At 29.7% G+C, this 20430-nt stretch overlaps 1 protein-coding gene across 2 annotated transcripts; it reads left to right on the top strand.

Moving 5' to 3' along the window:
- The first annotated feature begins 5782 nt into the window (after positions 1-5782).
- Positions 5783-16159, top strand: LOC149878500 (uncharacterized). 2 transcript variants are annotated; one of them, XM_090072805.1, is made up of 19 exons: positions 5783-5916; positions 6466-6511; positions 7467-7502; positions 8489-8514; positions 8678-8737; positions 8875-8903; positions 8995-9013; positions 9599-9624; positions 9716-9744; positions 10072-12856; positions 13069-13084; positions 13213-13249; positions 13397-13425; positions 13542-13633; positions 13836-13877; positions 13967-14064; positions 14190-14296; positions 15448-15573; positions 15714-16159. In XM_090072805.1, exons 1-19 carry the CDS (start codon positions 5891-5893, stop codon positions 15883-15885), a joined length of 3801 nt encoding a protein of 1266 aa, XP_089928931.1. In that variant the 5' UTR covers positions 5783-5890; the 3' UTR covers positions 15886-16159. The 2 variants fall into 2 exon arrangements, with proteins under 2 accessions (XP_089928931.1, XP_089928932.1); XM_090072806.1 differs by lacking the exons at positions 5783-5916; positions 6466-6511; positions 7467-7502; ... (3 more) ...; positions 8995-9013; positions 9599-9624 and having other exon boundaries at positions 9733-9744; positions 9977-12856.
- The last annotated feature ends 4271 nt before the right edge of the window (positions 16160-20430 follow it).

Genomic DNA, 20430 nt, shown 5'->3' with positions numbered 1-20430 from the left:
CACAATTACAAAATTACGGTATGCTCTGACGTCAAAAAAGAAAGAAAGAAAGGAAGAAAGAAAGGAAGAAAAAAAGAAGAAAAAAAAAAGGATAATCTTGAACTTTTTATGCAGGTATAGCATGTATACACACACACACACACACACACACACACACACACACACACACACACACACACACACGCACATATATATACTGGTCCGGCGCCAGAGTATTTGGCACCCTAGGCGAATCTGACACACTGCGCCTTCCCCAACTTACTTTCACAAAGAAATGATTAAGTTATGTTACTACATTTTGAATTTACATTCGGAAGAATACATACATAATCATAAAGAAGCATATATTCGTGTAACTTTATAATATATAAATAAATAATTTCAAAACTTCCCTTTTCGCGCTTTTGTTTTTGCAAATGTAGAAACGAGTTCCATCAGGTTAATGTTTCTAGCAATATCATGTTCACTTGACAGAGTAGCTAATCCAGAAAGTCTTTCTTGCTGCATAGACGTTCTCAAAAATGTTTTTATCAGTTTGAGTTTTGAGAAGCTTCGCTCACCGCTAGCCATGGAAATTGGAAGTGTCAAGAGGATTCTTAAAGCTATAACAGTGTTGGGGACACAACCTGTTAGATTATATTTTGATATAAAGTTTAGTAAATCTAATGGCAATGTACACCTTTCAACTCATCTTGAAATTGATTTCAGTTCACTACATAGATTAACTGCATCGATATCTTTGGAGTCTCCATGCTGCAAAGCTTTCTCAAGATTCAAACAATGTTCTTTGCTTGTTACACTCTGCAAACTGTGAGCATCATGGAGAAAACCAAACGACGAACTTATTGTTTGTGTAAGAGTAAATCTTTCATCAACCGATTGTATTGCTGTGTCAAGAATAGCAAAGTAAAAGTTTATTTTGAATTTTTCTTTTGGATCTCGAATAGGTTCGTTATCTCCTTCATACGTAAACTGTTTATTCTTTCTTCTGATACGGGTTGGTTCGGGTTCAAAAAGTGCAGGTATCTCTAAACTGACTGCAGTTTCAACTGCATCTACAAGTATTTCCTTAAACTCCATTTCATTCCTGCGATTTACAAGAAACTTCTTTATTTTTTTAAGTTTATGGCGCCATGCATATCTAAATTTTTTGCCTGAAGTTGCTTTTTAGTTATATTGATCTCAAACAACACGTCGTACCAAACAACCAGAGAAACGACAAACTTAAAACTAAAAATAGCATTTGCTATAAACCGTGCATCTACCCGTATTGAATTACCAGATGCTCCTGTTAAATTTGTGTCGTTCGCAATCTCTGCCAGAGCATCGTAGATATCACCAAGTTGATAACGGAGAGGCTTTAAAGCATCAATTCTCCTTTCCCACCTTGTTTCACTCAGTGGTTTAACAGTGAGATTAGAAATATGTCGTGTTAAAACTTCCCAGCGACGAGTTGATGCAGAAAAGAATACATATACACGTTGCACCAGATCAAAGAAGGCTGCTGCTTCAAAGCAACATTTAACAGCATCATTAACAGCCAAATTCAAGGTATGGGCACAGCAAGGAATAAGCAATGCTCGGGGATTGACATCTAAAATTCTTCGTTGGACACCCTTATTTTTCCCCCTCATATTTCTGCCATTGTCATATCCTTGACCGTGTAAGTTTTCAACGGATAAAGATATCTTGCCTAACTGCTTAATAAAAGTTTCAGCCATACCAGCACCAGTTGTCTCCTTTAATCTCTCCTGCAATGCCATTTTCTGGATTTGAAATCACATCCAAAAAGCGAATGATCATAGTCATTTGTTCAACATGACCAGCATCAGGCGTGCAATCTATAATTATTGAAAAGCACTTAGCATCATGAGCAGATGTTAGAATTTTTTGTTTGATTGCATTGGATAAAAGATGAATCAATTCATTTTGTATGTCTTTGCCAAGGTAATGTACATGTGTTTCATTGTCTTTAATCTTTCGAAGATGCTCATCCATAAGTGGGTCAAACAAAGCTAAAAATTCCACAAATTTCAGGAAGTTTCCGTTATCAGCAGTGTTCAGTTTCTCATGTGTTCCACGAAAAGCAAGATTTTGCATACCAAGAGCTCTAACTAAAGCTATCAGCCGTTTCAAGATTTACTGCCAATACTGTTCTTCATTTTTAAGAAGACAAAAATGTTCGGCATCAATTGTTTTATTGTTTCGAAGTCGCAGCTCAAACTCTTTCCATGACTGAAAATTCTCTAGATGTTCACTGCTTTTCTCATGCCCTGACAGAATTGCGGACATGTTTTTCCAATTATGTGAACCATTGGAAGAAAGAGATGACGCAGCTGTTGTGCTACTAGTAAACAGTTTGCAGCAGAAGCAATACACAGAGTCATTACTTATAAAATACTGCAGCCAATGCCTGTGAACCTCATCTCCATTGACAAGCCGGCGGTTCTAATGGTTTTTTGAAAATTTTCTTTGCATACAATCCTTAGGAAAGTCTGTTCGAATTGTTTTGGTACATATTCTATCAAAAGTTGTCGCATTTCATCATCTATTACGACCCAAGTAGGCGGACCGCTTTATTTAGCATATAGACCAGAGAATTTATCAATTTTATGCACTTCAGATTCTTTGTGTGCTACGTGTATTACATTATGTAATTCAAACTCTTCTGATACAGTCATCTCATCGGCTTCCCTGTCTGCTTCAACTAGATTTTTTAACTCATCTGTGCCATTTTCATTTCTCTGCGGTGAACATAAATACTTTAACAAAGAACCAGCCTGTTTTGTTATAAACCCTTCATTTGCAGTCCGTCGTTTACAATATTGCGCTCCAGACAATTTTTTTCTTTCTGCCATCGCGGATTGAAATAACAAAGGAAACTGCTAAAAATAATAGAAATTATGATCACCTCGTGCATCTTTTATATCTTTAAATTAAAATATTATTTTAACTACTTTATAAAAGTTTTAAAGATACCTTTTAAAACTTTTAAAGCTCCATAAATATAAAGAATAACACTCTATTAGTATAAAAATACAATATAAATCAGTTAATTTGTTACTATACTACTTCGTAATTGCTATCAGAATATTTAATTAAAATTAGTTTCTTACTATTTCTGAATTAAGACGCCAGCAAAAACAATTTTCTCAATAAAGTTAAACGTGCTAAAATTTTCTATAAATGAGTAATGAAAACTCTGTATAAAAAGTATAAAAGAAAAAGGAAATCGCGTCAAATGAAACAAAAGTATCAAAGTTGATTGTTTTGTTTTATTTGACGCGATTTAAAAGAGTACTTTTTCAAATCTCCTAAATTTAATTCAAAGAGATTTGAAAAAGATTTTAGAAATGTTTTTAATATATTTATTTTTTATGTAGCTAGTTTTAGTGCCACCATAGAAAACTTGCCACCCTAACGTGCCGCCTAGTTCGCCTAGTGGTTAAACCGGCCCTGTATATATATATATATATATATATATATATATATATATATATATATATATATATATATATATATATATATATATATATATATATATAGAGAGAGAGAGAGAGAGAGAGAGAGAGAGAGAGAGAGAGAGAGAGAGAGGGAGAGAGAGAGAGAGAGAGGGAGAGAGAGAGAGAGGGAGAGAGAGAGAGAGGGAGAGAGAGAGAGAGGGAGAGAGAGAGAGAGTGGATACACAATATCGTATTTTGCTTATTATAGGTATCAAATGTGTCAAATTTATTCATTAAATATTTAAATATCTGCCAACGATAAATAGTAGAGTATTTACACCACATCTTCTTTGTACTCTCTTCGTTAAGTTACTGTGATGAATGAAAGAGACTGTCGTATCACAATTGTTGCTTTATTTCAACAAGGAAATCAACCTTCTACTGTCATAAAGAAGCTTGGACACACAAGAAACGAACGGAAAACTCTGTATAACATCTATCATAGGTTTCTCAAAAGTGGGTCTATCGAAAGAAAGACTTATGGTGCATTAGAATCTTAAAAGAAAAAAAATCTATCTAAGTCAGCTTCCAAGTGTCTAAAGAAGAAACTTTATGCAGTAGGTTTTCTTAGCTATTTCTAAGTCTTTCTCAGGTTGCTAAGCGATAGATTACTCTATTCTCTGATATTTTTGCTCGCAACAGCTGGATGATTCTTCATTGAGTAAATTACCATTATTTGTCAATGATCAATTAGATAAATTGCCATTATTATCAATGTTGAAATAAATAAATTGCCATTATTTGTCAATTATTGGTCTGGCCAAAGACTTTTGGAATGAATTTAAAAAATTAAAAAATTTTTTTAATGTTTTTTTTTTTTTTATTCTTGTAATATAATATTGCTAATTAATGTTTAAACATTTTGCTGCAATCAATAAAAAAAAAAAAAAAAAAATTTTTTTTACTGACTTTTTAAAACTTAAACATTGATTTAGGATTGCAACAAATCCGTCAATGTGTCATTTAGACATTGAAACATAGTACAAAAGTTAAATTAGGGCTGTTTACAACTGCCTGTAAAACTTTTCTTGTTTTTAGTCATAACGCCCAAAAAAAAAACCGTTGTGCTGTTAACGCAAGCCAAACCAACAACTTCGCCTTCTTCAACTGGTTACTGGTACGTTATCCAAAACTCCCCGCACACAAAGTAAGGTCATTAGTGTTATTCAAACCGAATTTATGATTCCAATGTCAGAAAGTTTGAACTGTCTTTTGTTAAAATGGTTTGGCCTGTCGCCTATCTTGTTGTAAATGCGCTTAAGACAAAAGCAGGAAACAATGACCGACGAATGTCAAGATATTGATTATGAAATCTGATCATGAAAAATTTTCATATCCACTACCAAAACAAAAAGGCTAAAGTAATAAAAGGGACTAGTGGTTCGATTTCCTTTCCAGTTCTCATACAGGTTATGAATAACGAACGAAATGCACTTATCCGAAAATTTACTGCATTAAACTTTAAACCCTTCAATAAAACTGCAGAATCGTCGAATGTTTCGGCATTTAGTAATGCACTCCAAGTCTCTAGAGTTTTATGTTCTATTTTTAAATTGGCTCATATCTTCATTTAATCCAGAGATTATTAACTGTTACCTACTTTTAACTACTTTTAATCTGCGTACCTTACTAGAGGAGAAAGAGTAATCGGAGTGGAAGTTCTATTAATTTAACCTCATATTTGACATAATTGATTTTAAATTTGTTTACTTTAAAAATAAGAATTTAGAAAGAAACAGAAAAAAGAAAAGAAAACATAAAGAAACAATCATGTTTTTTTCTTTTATTCTGTTCTTTGCTTTTTCCTTTTTTAATCATCTTTTTTTCATTTTTTGTAAAATGAGAGATTGAGACGCGGCAAATAACCAAGGCTTTTTCCTTGATATAGGCTGTTTAATTTTAGTAAGAAAAGCGTTCCATCGATTGTGGCGCCTAAGATATTGCGCGCGATTCTCACTTAAACGAATATTGACTTTTTAATAAAAATGTTATGTCAAGTCTAAAATCTTTAATAATTATTTTTTTTATAAAGTCAAAATATTTTTATGAATCACACGTTTTTATATCTCCAGTGATATCTATAGTAATTTTAGAGATTTGAAAGCATATTAAAAATATACCTAAATAGCTGTAGTTTTTATCTTAAATATATTTAGATGTTTTGCGAATAAACCACTTTTTTTTACAAATGTAATTTAATTTTTTATAAATAATATGTTGACTTATAATTTTAGAAACTTACAATTAAAAACGCCAATTAAGAATTACCTTTTAAGTAAATTTGATTTAAATGTTACACTAATTTAAAAATATTCAAACAAAACTGTTTTTAAGGTACTTGATATATATATATATATATACATATATGTAACAGATTATACATTAAAATGGAAAATATACTAAATAAAGACAGGTTAGTTGTTTTAAATTCTTTCTTAATCTAATTTTATTAATATGGTTTTTTAAATTATGAGCTAATTTTTTTAAATATGTATGTGTGATGGACAACTATAAAGGGATAGTACATTACATAAAACCAATTGGAGAACTAATCTGTTATTGTAATTTAGGTATCTAAATGTATTATTAGAAAATCAATTTAAAGATAAAAAAGAAAATGATATTGTATAAAACAGATTTTAATAAGGGCATTTAAAGTATTATAGTGTTATCCTGAAATAACTTTTAAAATATTAGATAAAAATGAATTTCAACTAATGCTTTGGTTTTTTTTTTTTTTTCTTAATTTCTCTCTCTCTCTCCCTCTATATATATATATATATATATATATATATATATATATATATATATATATATATATATATATATATATATATATATATATATATATATATATATATATATATATATATATATATATATATATATATATATATATATATATATATAGAAGAACTTATAAAATGATATTTCTTTGATTTTTTTTTTCTTGTCATTGTAGAACTGAGAATCTAAATATGAAAAAGAAGTCTAATAGAAGATCAAGTGTAAGTGATCAAATTGAAACATTTAATCTAAAGTAAAGATACCATCATTTGTTTTTGAAAAAGTCAAGCCATTTTCAAATGTATCCCTCAAAGTCATGCTAAAATAGTTTTTCTTAAGGTTTTTTTTAATTGTTAATTGATAAATTTTTCTGTCTCTCTGATAAAAAGCTGTCAGAGATTTAATGGAAAAAATCTAATATAAAAAATATAGTTATGCCATACTGAACAATATTACTAATAATTGATAACTGCTTTCATGAAGATACTATTTATATAGTTCAATTTTTTTTTTCTCTGATATTGGCAGTTTCTCACTAAATATATATATATCTATATCAATTGCATATATATTTTAAATATATGTAATTTTATTTTATATATATATATATATATATATATATATATATATATATATATATATATATATATAAATAAAAGAAAAACTAAAGTCTAAGTAATATTGATGAAAGCTTTAATACTGTATTTTTTTCAATAAAGTTATTGCATATTCGGTTGAAAAAGTTTTCAGGATTTTAAGGTTTATTTGGTGTATTAGCTGTTTTAAATATTGTTTCCTACAGTAGATCTGGCTATTTTCTTTAATGCTAAATCTCATGTAATATTCTAATGTAAATTTATCTAGCAACTTTTCCATTTTTCTTAAAAATAAATGGTTTTCAGACAAAACTTTGTCAATAACTTGTTAAAGGATAAAATCACAGCTAAGAAAATGTTATGAGTATAAAATGGTAGCACATAAACAAAAATAGGTAAAATGTATGTATGTATTTATATATGTTTTGTTTGTACATCTGTGTATATATATTAGGGTTATGAAAAAACCAACTATAATAAAATAAAAAATGAAATAGGTATTGGATATATTATTTAATATGTTTTTTAATTCTAAAAGGACTTTAAAAGTTTTTTTCTAAGAAAACTTTGTTGTATTTAGATATTGAAACCAAGGAAAGATCATGGTAACAACATGGTTTGTTTTAATTAATTTTAATTTTTCTATTTTTAATTTTTTTCAATTTTGTCTGCAAATAACAATTTCTCAAGAAATATTCATTTGTTGCGAATGAGAAGCCTTAAAAATATCACAACATCTCAGTTTCACCTGCACTTGCACTTTTTCAAAATAAAAACTGAATATACTTTGCAACTTTAAATTACAAATTAAGTGCAGGTAAAAAGTTAAAGACCAAATTTAATCTTATACAACTTTAATTTGGAATAAAACTTTTTGTGAAGAAAAACCAAAAATTTTTTTGAAAAATCTTTTTTTTTTTTTTTGAAACCACGTATTATTCAGAACTTATTTTTTTAACTTATTTTTTTGATTAAACTCTACTAATTTGATAAAAGTAACAGCTCTACATTCATACAACAAAACTTAAAGCAGTTATTCAATAAAATTAACTTTAAAAAAAGATACCAGTTATATAAATTTTTCAAAGAAAAAACGCCAGCACAGATAACAATCCAGTTTAAGGACCACTATGTGCTAACATGATACTGGCACAAAGTTAGCCCCAATTTTAGTTTTACTGCTTATTCAGGATGTAATAATATTTGCTTATTTTGAGGATGCATTTTAAGTATTTTACTGGATCTCCATTATGCTTCTCTTGCATTTTGTTAGAATGTTATCATGTTATGCTGATATTTAATCAGTTCAAATTAGTTGACTACCTGTAACCTGTAACTACCTCATTGTCTATTACAATCAATGTTAAATTTTCTCTGTTTTTGAGTTTTACCTAAGTTATTTAGTTGTTGCTTTTTAGTTATTTGCTACTATTTTTATGTAGTTGTTCTTAGCACTACCATTAATATTCATAACCATTCCTTTCTTTAAAAAATTATTTAATAAGTTTTTAAAATGTAGTTTGAAGCTTGTCTTTTTTATGTATATAATATTTATATTAAATGATATTTGAAGCAATTGCAAAAACTATCTTTTTTTTTTAGGATGAAACCAGTTATGACCTCAAAAGGTGGTTGTTTTTTTTTTTTATAAATATGTGATTGCAGGTGATAATCATTGATAAATATATACTTTAAGATAAATTTCATATTGTTTGATGTTAAATATATTTATAGTTTGATAACACTTAGTTCATGTTTGTTATATTATCTTGCTTGTATACTGTGCTTTAGTGAGCAGACAAAGCAAATAAGTAAGAAGAGAGTAAGCTTTTCATCTACAAAAAGTGTCAGGTAATATTAATTCCATTGAATTCGTATAATCTAATATATGGTAACAGTGAAAAGTTAGTTTAAAGTATTCTGGATATCAGCAACTTTAAACCTTCAGAGTGCAGTTTGAAATTAACCTCAAGCTTTCTTTTGTCTAGGACTTTTGATGGGAAACAAGGTCCAACTGGTGAGTAGCATTTATACTAAAGGATCAAAAGAATGTTATAGGATTTATCTTTTAATTTGTTTTATAAAATTTTACACTTTTTCATATTTAGATCATTCATTGCTCAAAAGGTATTTTTTTAACATTACTCATTTTTAAGATGATATGTTCTATTTTATATTTTCAAAGTTGATGTTGTTTTAGTGATAAAAATACTACTGCAAGATGATTTATAAATTCAGTAAAGCATCTTCTAAAATTTTAAGTCATCTACAATTTATACTAAAATTAAGCATCCACTGGTTTAGGAGTTTATGATGTTTGAAGTTTAACTATGGAAGTTAATTATTATCACTCAGGTGATTAAGTATTAGCTAAAATTGCAATTTCATAAGGAATTTCATTTTGTTAATAGTTATCTACATATAAAAGTATTCAAGCTAAAGTAATGTTTTTTATGTTTGTTTTATTAAAAAAATTTTTATTTTTCATGAATGAACTTCTCCCAGATTATGCTATTTAGTATTACAATTCTTTTTATTCTTAGCCAAATGAACTTCTCCCTCATATTGTTTTAAATATTACCATGTCTTGTTCTAAGGCAAAATGAACCTCTCCCTCATATTGCTATTCAATATTAACATGTCTTGTTCTGAGGCAAAATGAACTTCTCCCTTATATTGCTATTAAATATTAAGATGTTTTCTTGTTTTTAGCCAGAATGAGCGTCTTTCTGATCAATGTAAGTTTCTATTGAAATCAACCTGTTTAGCAAAATATCTTTTATTCTGTTGTAGTAGTTGTACTTATACTTAATGTAAAACTTTCTCTAGATGCTCAAAACGTAAATGTTACTTGTACTGTAAGTTTCTTTGATTATTTTTATTTTCATTTTGAAAATGCCTATATAATCCCTTTTTAATTGCACTATTTTTGACATTATACTGTCAAAACATATTTAACTTAAGTGTTTCAAGTATACTCAAATTCCTAATTTATTTTTTTTTATAAACTTTAAAAAGAAATCAATCTTTGTATTTTGAGAATATGTGTGTTTAAAAGACCGATTTTCAGTAGAGCACTTTTTTCCACAGGGGAGAAATATTTTTAGATGTGTTTTTGACATCAACAATTTTGCAACTGACACAGAAATAAGAAAAGGTAAAGAATAAAGTAATTATTTTTTAAGAAAATGTGTCTTAATCAAACATTGATGATGGAAGAAGACATGGATACGTCAATATGTTCATTAGTGGATGGAGTTAATGAGAAGTGGAATCATACATTTTATGAAAATACAGAGAATGTTGTCCCCTTTCTCCAGCCAGCAACAAAAAGAGAAGTAGAAGCTAACGATAAAACTATTTTTTTACATGATACAATTTCTATTGATGAATCAAATGTGAGTGACTTATCTGAGGCTTTTGATGAAATTGTAAAACAAGTATATCCAGATAGAATTTCTCTAAATGATTCTTCTTTGACAACTGATAGCTTATCTTCTGATGTTCCAAATAGTAAAGTTTGTGCAAAAGCGATGTTATCTGCATTAAATGATACACTCATATCAAACAAAAATACTTCTTTATCTGTGCCCGAAAGTAAACATTCAGCAAAGAAAATTTTATCTCTGCTTAATGAGAATCTGCCTAAGCCTATCAACGATGATAAGGATTTAAAATTAACTCAATTTGAAAAGGTTTTAGATGTAAACAATTGTAATTCTGAGAATGAATCTCTTTGTAAGAAGTTGAAGACATTTGCTGATCTTTGTGATAAAAGCTATGTTAATCCAATCAGTGTTCCATTTTCTGCAGTTGTTAGAGAAAACCCAAATTTTAGCATTCAAAGTGATGGTATGGAAAAGTTGATTGATGAATCCTTATTAGAAAGTGAACAGTGCAATAATAATAAAACTTTCTCAAATATATATGGCTTTTACAATAAGAACCAGAGCATAGATATCAATAATTCTTCTAATGAACAAATAGAAAATAGTGTTAATTGTTTTGACACTTCATCATTTATAAAGAAGTTTCACTCCCTTACAACTTCCAAAAAGTCTGCAATAACATCTCAAGTAACAGACAGGTGTGCTGAAAATAAGAGTATCTCTCAAACCGACTTGATGAAATCAAATCAATTACTAAAGATTTCAGTACCAAATAATGAGTCTAATGATGAAATAATTACTGAAACATTACTTACAGGCATAAGCAAGTTAGGCATGGTTCCCATTGAAAATGTTGCTGAAGATCAAACTTTAACAGAAACTTCTTTAGTTGTAAACGAGCCAAATAAATCTCCAGTACATAGTATTGGAGAACAAATTGATGAAAGTAATATAATTGTGACTTCTGTCAAAAAGGTCTTTGAGGACCAAAATTTGATATTAGAAAAATCACAAATAGAGCATGATGATGGGAGACAAATAACAGTTTGTAAAGACATTAGTAGGGTTGTTGAGATCAGCCCGAAAATTTATTCAGCCAGTTCAGAAAATAATTTGAAAGGATTAGATGATAATACTACAAGAGATAAATGTAAAGATAGTTCATTAGTGGCTCAAAAACCTATCTCCCAGAGTTTATCAATTATTTCAATTAAAAACGTTTTAGAATCTCCTGTCATTATTAGACAGTCAGATATGGAAGGCGCTACTCCATCTGTTTTAAGTACCAGTGCAGTTAAGACTAATGAAGAAGATGTTAGTTTAAATAAAACGTATTGCAAATCAAGAGCAAATACAAAAAACACAGAAAAGAAAAGAAAGAAAGATAGAAGAGGAACTTATACAATTGTAAAAGACCATGAAACCTTTGGAGAAACAATCCTTCAGGAAGTTCATTATGATAACAATTGGATAGAAGATAATACAACAAGTTATTTAAGGAATAAGCCATTAGCTAACAGTTCTATAGTTTTGCCTAATGATCTAAATTCAAATACTTTTGTTTTACCAATTAAAGCAAAGGATAATGAGAAGATGTGCCATTCAACAGACCAATCTTGTCTGATGAGTCTAAGAAGCCCAACATTTATTCATGAAACACCCGAAAAAAATTACAAACTTTTGTCTGATGATGATACTACACAGTGTCTTAATGAGATTGTTAAAACACCACAAATCACTAACTCAAGTCCGCTTCAGTGCACTCCAACTGAAAATCATACTATTCCATTGCCAGTCTTAAGAGTTAAATCTTCTTTATCTAAGAAACAAAAAAATACAATGAAGGTATCTGATGCTGATACTCCTCAGTGTCTTAAAGAAGTTACTAAAACACTAATCAACTCTTACCATAGTCCTCTTCAGTGCACTCCTACAAGTTATACCTATCCTATACCAGTCCCTAAGAGCAAGACTCCAAAAGCATTGTTAGAAGTACAAGTACCTTGCTCTTCATTATCTTTTTCTAAGATTCAAAAAAACAATGAAGTACCTAATGACAATATTACTTGCCAACTTAAAGAAATTACTAAAGAACCACTTGACCTTAGCTCAAGTTCTCTTAGTAAAACCACTCCCATACTTACCTCACCCAAAAAAAAAAAATCAAGAGCTACCACACCAAGAAGGTCATCTAAACGAATTGCAAATCGATCATTGGTATCACAGTCATACTCCGACCCATTGGAACTTTCCATATCTGTTGGAACTGAAAAACTGAAGAATACGATACCTAAATCAAAAGAAAAAACACCTCTCAAAGAGATGAACAAAAAAGATTTGAAAATTGAAGAAAAAATAAATGATTCATTTCAGTTTTTTAAAGTTGAAGATTCTCCTAGTCAAACCTTTAAAACCAGGGATAAAATTTTCAGATCTCCAAATAGTAACTTTCAGAGTGATTCAAATGCTAGATCTAAAGCATGCCAAATAAATAATCTATCGCATGTGGTCATTGAACACTTGAATACTGATGTTTTATTACATGGGCATAAAACAAAAAATGCATTAGAAACTAATGAAGGTAATTTTAACTTAATTTAAAAAGACTTTTAAAAATTTCACTTGAGAAAAAGTCTTGGCAAATTTTCTATTTTGGCTAAATTAGAAGAACAAAGTAAATACAATTTTATATGAAAGGAACTTTTTTATGCAAGAAAAAAAATGTTTAACTATTAAATAATTCTAGGTTTTTTTTCTGGCATAAAATACTTTATAAACTTTTTGTTATTTTAGTTTCTGCCTGTTTAAGGTATATCTTTTGTTTATTTTTTTGTATGTAATTTTTTTTATCTCATAAATTTCAATGGATTTAATGATATGCCAGTTCTCTAGAGGCATGTTGTATTTGATAAATCTCTTTAATTTTTTTGCTTTAAGTATGTCTATATCTGAGCAAAAGGAGCTTTCAAATGAGGTGATTATGATATTACTTTATCTGTCCTTAATGAAATCAAAAATTTTTATTAAATTTTTAAAATTATTTAATGTTTGTTTTTTTGGGGGAAGGGAGAGGTTGTTTTTAGAACATGCAAGTTATATTTTAATTTTAATGTAATATTAGATTGAAGCATTAGTTCATGCTTGTAAGAGGTATTTTCTTTTATTTTTATTAAAAGTTTGAAATTTTTTTTGGGATTTTTCTGAAATTACATTTGGTAAATTTAAACTAAATTTTGCAATTAAGATAAAATTATGTTTCCAATTAGCAATAAATGGGTTATCACTACTTTGGAGAAATTCCTAATCTCAGTTAAATTTACTAACTACAGTTACCATGAAATCCATATTGAGTTAGCAGGTATAATTTACTCTTATTTTATTTTAATGTCTTACATTTGGTCATTTCTTTTTAATTATTTTATCATTACTCATCTTTCTATAGGATATTTTCTATTTTACTATTTTTACCTCATTATGAGCAGAGATGAGATATTTTTATTTTAACATTTCTAAAATGTTCTACTTTTTTTCATTGTATCTGCTCTGTAATTATCTATTAGGTACAGAGATTAAAAGTTTATCTTTGGTCCAGCTTAAGCTGAGTAAGTTAATATTTAAACAAAATTATTTTAGAAAAGTTTATGATTTAATTGTTTCTGTTTTGCTCTTCTTTTTCTTTCACTCAATTCAGACGAAAAGTTAACGTCTGAAAGATATGTTTTAAACTTAATGACAAACGTTATATCCAACGCTTTACTCGTCGCAAAAACTGTTAACCAATTGCCTGAGGTTAGTAATTAGTTTTTATTATGTTTAACAATTTCAATATAAATAAATATTTTGAATGAAGTTTTTTTTTTTTTTTTTTTTTTTTTTTTTTTCGTTTCTATAGTTATTAACCATTCGTTTTTTAGATTTTTGAGGATATTTACAATCGGTTAGCTTCTTGGCTCCCTGTGGCAAAAGATATATATAGTGTTTTTTATAAGTTTTTGGGGTGTGTAGTTTTAAAAGATGACGGGTAAGTTGTTTATTATCGCTTTTTTAGGCATTCCTGTATTCGTCACTTTTATATGATCTTATAAACAGTATAAAATTTTTTAAGACTTTAAAAAAATATGAGTTAAAATCAGAAGTGAAAAGTACCTATTTCTTTAGCATTTTAAATAGTGAAAATTTAGCACCTCTTTTTGTTCCTTTTAATGAATAATTTGAACAAAATCAGATGATGGTGTCAATGATGGTATTTTAGTTTCTGTCGTAAAGATGCCCTAGCCATTATATCTCTAATCAATAAGCGAAAGGATGAAATAGTTATGCTGAAAATAGTATTATGTTGCAAACGAGGCTTCAGAGATATAAGAAATTTTTATTGCATAATAAAGTTGCTAAAGTTTGATAGTACGATGCATGATGTAAATCTAAACTTCAATTAGTTTAAAACATTAAAAGTATCAGACATCTGTATGGTTTTGGATTGTTTGGAGAGTGCTCTGTTGAAAAACCATTGATTTTTTGTTAGAGCTGCATCGCCCGAATTGAGTTTGTCACATGCAATCTTCACTGGGCATCAAAAGATTATGATATTCTCTGCAGTGAGGAGTTAATCCTTTAGTTTATACTGTTTATAATTTGTGCTTGTAATAAATTATGTTAAGCTTGTAATAAATTATGAATGATGTCCTGTTGGTGTATGTTTGTATTAAATTATGCTTGATGTCCTGTTGGTGAAAGATTAAACTCCAAGTATCAACCGACTGTTAATCATAGTGTGGGAAACAAAAGTTTGGGGTTACTTTTGTCGATCGCGATTAATCCACTTCACTCTATTGACAGTCTTCTTTATTAAGTTATATACAAGTAAATCATCATCAAACTGATGCTCCTAATTGTTGAAGCTTGGATGGATATATTAGTATGATAATGACCCAAAACTCACCGCCCAAAAAATCTGCTCAAAGCTTATCACAAGACCATCACAGAGTCCAGACTTGAGTCCAACCTTTGGGACCATCAGACTGACATAATTTTTTTTAGGAAAGAACTACAAAGCCTCTTTTTTCTGTATTTTTCAGCTGAATTTAGTATCTAAACTTCACTCTATATTTACTTTAGTTTTGTAGCTATTGTATAGTGTGTAATTATCGAAACATTTCAATAATTATTTCTTAGTCTGTCAGTGAATTTTGTTGTGGAAAAAAAGGTCCATTCTGCATTCTATCTACATGTGTCTTTTGATGTCACAAAAAATAAATGTAAACTTCAGTACGCACTGGAACACATGGCTTTGCACAATATGTAAGTTTGTCAAAATCACCGCCTAAAGGTTATTTAGCGGTTAACTTTTTGTGACACTTCTTAAAAAAAAACAACGATTTTTTCAAAAATATATCTATGGTTTTGTGCAATATCAAAATATAGTAATGCTTTTTTTTTAGTCTTGATCACGTGGAGATGTTGATAATGTCTGAAAAGAACCTCAACACAATCATGGCAGTGTGTAAACTCTTGTATGATTACGCTTTAAAAATTTCATATGGACAAATAATATTTGAAAAAGAGCCTCCATACGCCCAAAGAGGAATCGTACGTCAAATAGAGCTAACGTGATAAAAGTTTTACACTTATGTAACCTTGTAATTTGGTCAGTTTTAGTTTTATTTGAATAATGTTGTCCGTGTAGCGTTTTTTGTTTTGTTTTGTTTTGGTATTTAAGAACGGTCCTAATTGTCCTGTCAACTTTGTAAACTATATTATTCGGTTTTTTTTCTTAAAGTATATGAAGGAAAAATATAAATAAGTTCTTAAGTAATAATTTAATTTCATTTTAAGTTTGTATTTATTTCTTTTACATATGAATCGAATACAAGTGTAACCGATTACTTACTGGCGCTTTTTTTTGTTAATACCTCCTTGAAAACTTGTTGCTGTCACTTGTGATCATGATCACTCATTATTATTTTTCGTATCCTGTTCTCTAAGATCTTGTAGGTAACCTTGAGACATCGGTACGAAAGTTAAAGAGCGAGTCTTATCTTTTGGTTTTAAGTAAAGTTTGTTTTAATTTTTGAGATAATTTGCGATCACATCATAAACAATAATTATCTTGTTTTTCTGAAAGTTTAGTGTGAATACGGAGTAAATTTGATTTTTAACGTAATTGTTTGTGACGTAGTTATTAATAATAATAATTAATAATTATTAATAATTATTAAATTTTAACGTAATTATTTGAGATCACAACATGCACTGTTGTAAAATTTTGAGATATTGAACCACTAGCTGACCCGAAATTCCCACCTATACTGGATAAAAGTAGAGATATGCCACTATCAAGAGATAAATTTTGAAATCCCACTATGACGTTTGTGGATATAACCCATTTTGAAGTTTGAAAGTTTTTCTATCACATGACATTGGCTAAAGTCAGCCAATGTCATGTGACAGAAAAACAGCTAGAAAATCCCTTTTGTAAGCAGCATTCCAATAAGATTTGGTGGGTTTTTCATTAGGGGGGTATGTCTTTAAGAGTGTTCAATTTCAAGCAAACATTTTGTACACAGTTGGTTTTATGGGGTTTCATCAAACTGCAAACCAAATTTTTGTTGATTTCACCACAAAATCTTCTACTTGACAGGCATGTTGTAAATTGACCCAAGAGATCTTACTTTACAGAGACACTTAACTTTTTTTGAGGATTTTTTTTTTTTCTCTAATTTTTTCAAACTGATGAAAAATTAGAGGCTTGAATACTAACCACATTTCGAGAATGAAGCACTTCAAATTTTATCCTTTCATGATTTTAAATATGGTAAAAGGTAAAATAAAACCAGTTTATGCATATTGGGAAAAAAGATTAGTAAAACGTCAAATGTAGTAGGCCCTCATTTTCAATTTTTGTCAATTTTGTTGTACGGTAACATAAAGTATAATTTTGGGTAAAGATTTTTTTCAAAAAGACAGCTATTTTTTTATTTTCTTTATTTTCTTAGAACATAATCAACTTTTGTCACAACAAATTGCAAAAGCAACTTTCTTCAGTTGATAAAGTTTTTTTTTTAAGGTTAATAAAAATGCACGCGAAAATGAATTAATGTTTATATCTCCTGTCAACGGATAAATTAAAGATGTTTGCTGTTTCATTCAACAACACAGCTTATCAGTCTTTAAGCATACTCTTTATGTTTTAACATCTTTTAAACACTGCCAATAGTGACTGAAATCTTGATGGACTGCTTCACTAGCTTGCTCACTGTAAATTCTCAGAGCTGAGCGATGACAGCTGATGAAGTCTTGAATGTGATGAAGCACCAAATGGACTTTTGGTGTAACACTACAGTTTGGAATTTTTTAAAGGACACCTTGAACTAGTTGATTTTTTCAGAATAATCTTCTTTTAGTTCAGAGCCAAAACAGGTTTCTACAACTACTTCAAACTTACTAAAGGCATCAATTATCCCTGAAATCTAATATGCTGCGCCAGATTCTACAAGTTATTAAAGGCAGTCCACATTTGTTAACACTTTGCAACACTCATTATCTTCAAATTGCTTCCCCCCCCCCCCCTCCCCTCATGATAAAGACTTACCGCAAGGTTGAGGAAAACTTTTCTTAACCGAGCCCAATGTTATTAAGATGCCTTTGTTTTCCAGATTTTTTGAGTCAATGTTGCACCAACAACTGGGTGTGAACTTGAATGAATCTGAAGGTAATGTTTGCAAGCCTAAGATCACAAGCAACAAAAAGGTTTATTGCAATATCTTCAATAAGTGACAAATTTGTTCAATATTGGAATAAGTCTCAGGGAGGTCTTCAGAGACTGCTACTAGCATCTGGCGCTTTAAACTTTTGAGCTTGTCTATTCTCTGGGTCAAGAGCCTTTTCTGAGGTGGTGATGCTAGCGCTCTGAGGATATTTCCTCTTTTCTTGAGGATTTTCTTCAACTACAAATAGGCAAAGTTTGAAAAAGTCTCTACCAACATTGATTCTAAGTTTAATTACAAAAGGAGGACTCTGTTTTGAAGGTTCAACAAGTACTTGCAATAAACAATAAGATGGTCTGTAGCTGGGATCTCTTTGGCATTGGATCCTTTGAATTAAGTGTGAATAAATAAATTCTTGAGCTGCTCATCAGCAGCTTTAAAATTTGAGTTGAAGTTGGGCTTTAGCTTTCCAACAAGTCTTTAATTTACAGGACTGACTAGTTTCTTCATACCAAGGTTGGATAAACCAGCTTTAAGTAGAACACTCACAAGGTCATTAGTGGTCAGTGAAGGAATAGTTGTCTTCAAATTTACTCCAATAAGTACCTATGAAAAATCCAAAAACTGTTGCATCCCATCCATCAACCAAATCTAGTTCCAATAAAAAGACTTCAACAATGTCTTGCTCTCTAAGCCGATATTTTGTTATTATGGTACACACACTGGTACTATTAAGAAACTAAGTTTTATCTATTTTTTTTTTTCTATATTGCAAAAGGAGAGGGTATCGAAAAAGGAAAGGGTATTGCATCAAGTACTTTTTTTTCAAATACCCAAGTTATTTTAATATTGTTTTTTAAAACACTTTGAAGTGCATAGAAATATAAGAAATAAATGTTCTTTTTAGTTACCTGGTGCAAAAGGTAAAGAGTGACCTTCAAAAAACTTTGCCAGAAGAATTTATCCCTTAGGAGATGATCCTTTGTGGATAGGACACTTATCGCAATTTTTTCAGCAACAATTGAATCTTGGGATGCCAAAAGGCCTTAAATTTTCTCTGAATGTAAACTGTGTGCAATTGTGTGACAAAACTTTACCAATGGGGCTTAGGCAGGTCTTACATCGCACATTTGATTCCTCACCACCTGAAGAAGGTTGTTCTAGTGGATGCTTTTCATTCATCTGCAAACGTCTAATTTTGTAAAGCAATCACAGGCTTGACTACGTGTTTCAACACGGATAAGAACAGTTGTAAAGTCAAACAATTTGGGAAGGACAACTTTGTTTCTCTCATCTCTTCGCCTCGTGATAGTTTGTCTCACAGATTTCTTGTGGAATACAAGCATCACAAAAATCAAAGTTAACACCATAAATTTTAGAGATTTTTTCAAACCAGAAAGTCTGTGAGTTGCCTTGAACACTTCTTTAGGAAAGTCAGACACACGACATTCCTGTTTTGTTGATTGTCTCTTGCCTGGTTGGGCATTGTGGATGAAGAAAGAAGCTTTTAATTTAATAGGAAAAAAAAAATTATGAAATCAATAAAAATGTTCATTAGACACTAAATTTAAATGAAGAGATATCACAAAATGTGTTAAACAAAAATTAATTCTTCCGATGTGAAAAACCCATAGTTCAAATATCATAAAAATATGATGAATGTATCATAATCATATGATGAAAATTTAGGAAAATATTTCAGTTTAAAACTTACAGAAACAATTTGCTTACATTATACAATTTATCTTAAGATGGGACGCTGTCCCATTTTAGGAAAATTAGATGTCCAGTTATCAATTATTATCGTGAATGCAGCATGTTTCTCTGCTATCAAGTTTAGTTCTGCAATAAATTATCATTATATAAAAAAATATCGAATTTAAAAAAGTATAAGACATTACATTTAACATGCCATTTCCTTGTTTAACGTGCATAAATAACAGTTATATCAGAGATGATGACTGAAGGCCCGGCAGTTGGAAATGATTTCGAAGTGTTTTTTTGAACTTTAGAACTAAAGAAGAGAATCTTCAGTGAGTGACTTTTTTTTTGCTCCACGAAGGTTATGAAGTTAATCATGGTTTTACAAGATGTAGCATTAGAAAACACATTTGCTATATCTAGTCAGCGGAATTTTCAGCAGGATGGGGCGTTCTTAAAAACCACAAAAAACATCAATCGGTGTCTGAATCCAGAATAACTGAAATTCTAGATGAATCTTTAATCTCTTTTAATAATTGTTGCATAACAATCGTTTAAACTCTTTTGGTTTGTAAAATCTTTCTAATCAAATCAAACCTTTTTTTTTTTTTTTTTGATTGATTTGAAACTGAAAAGTTTCATTTTTCTAGGAAGAATCTTGGAGCCCCCTTTTAGTAAGGTTGGGCCAGGAGGGGTCTTACCCCTAATCTGGTTTTAACAACTTTTCATGCAAACAAAGAAACGAAGAACA

This window comes from Hydra viridissima, unplaced genomic scaffold (assembly GCF_058129835.1).
Source record: "Hydra viridissima isolate aposymbiotic clone 2 unplaced genomic scaffold, HvirCarnegie_v1 scaffold_15, whole genome shotgun sequence".
NCBI classification, from domain to species: domain Eukaryota; kingdom Metazoa; phylum Cnidaria; class Hydrozoa; order Anthoathecata; family Hydridae; genus Hydra; species Hydra viridissima.
This window is presented reverse-complemented; position numbering and strand designations above follow the sequence as displayed.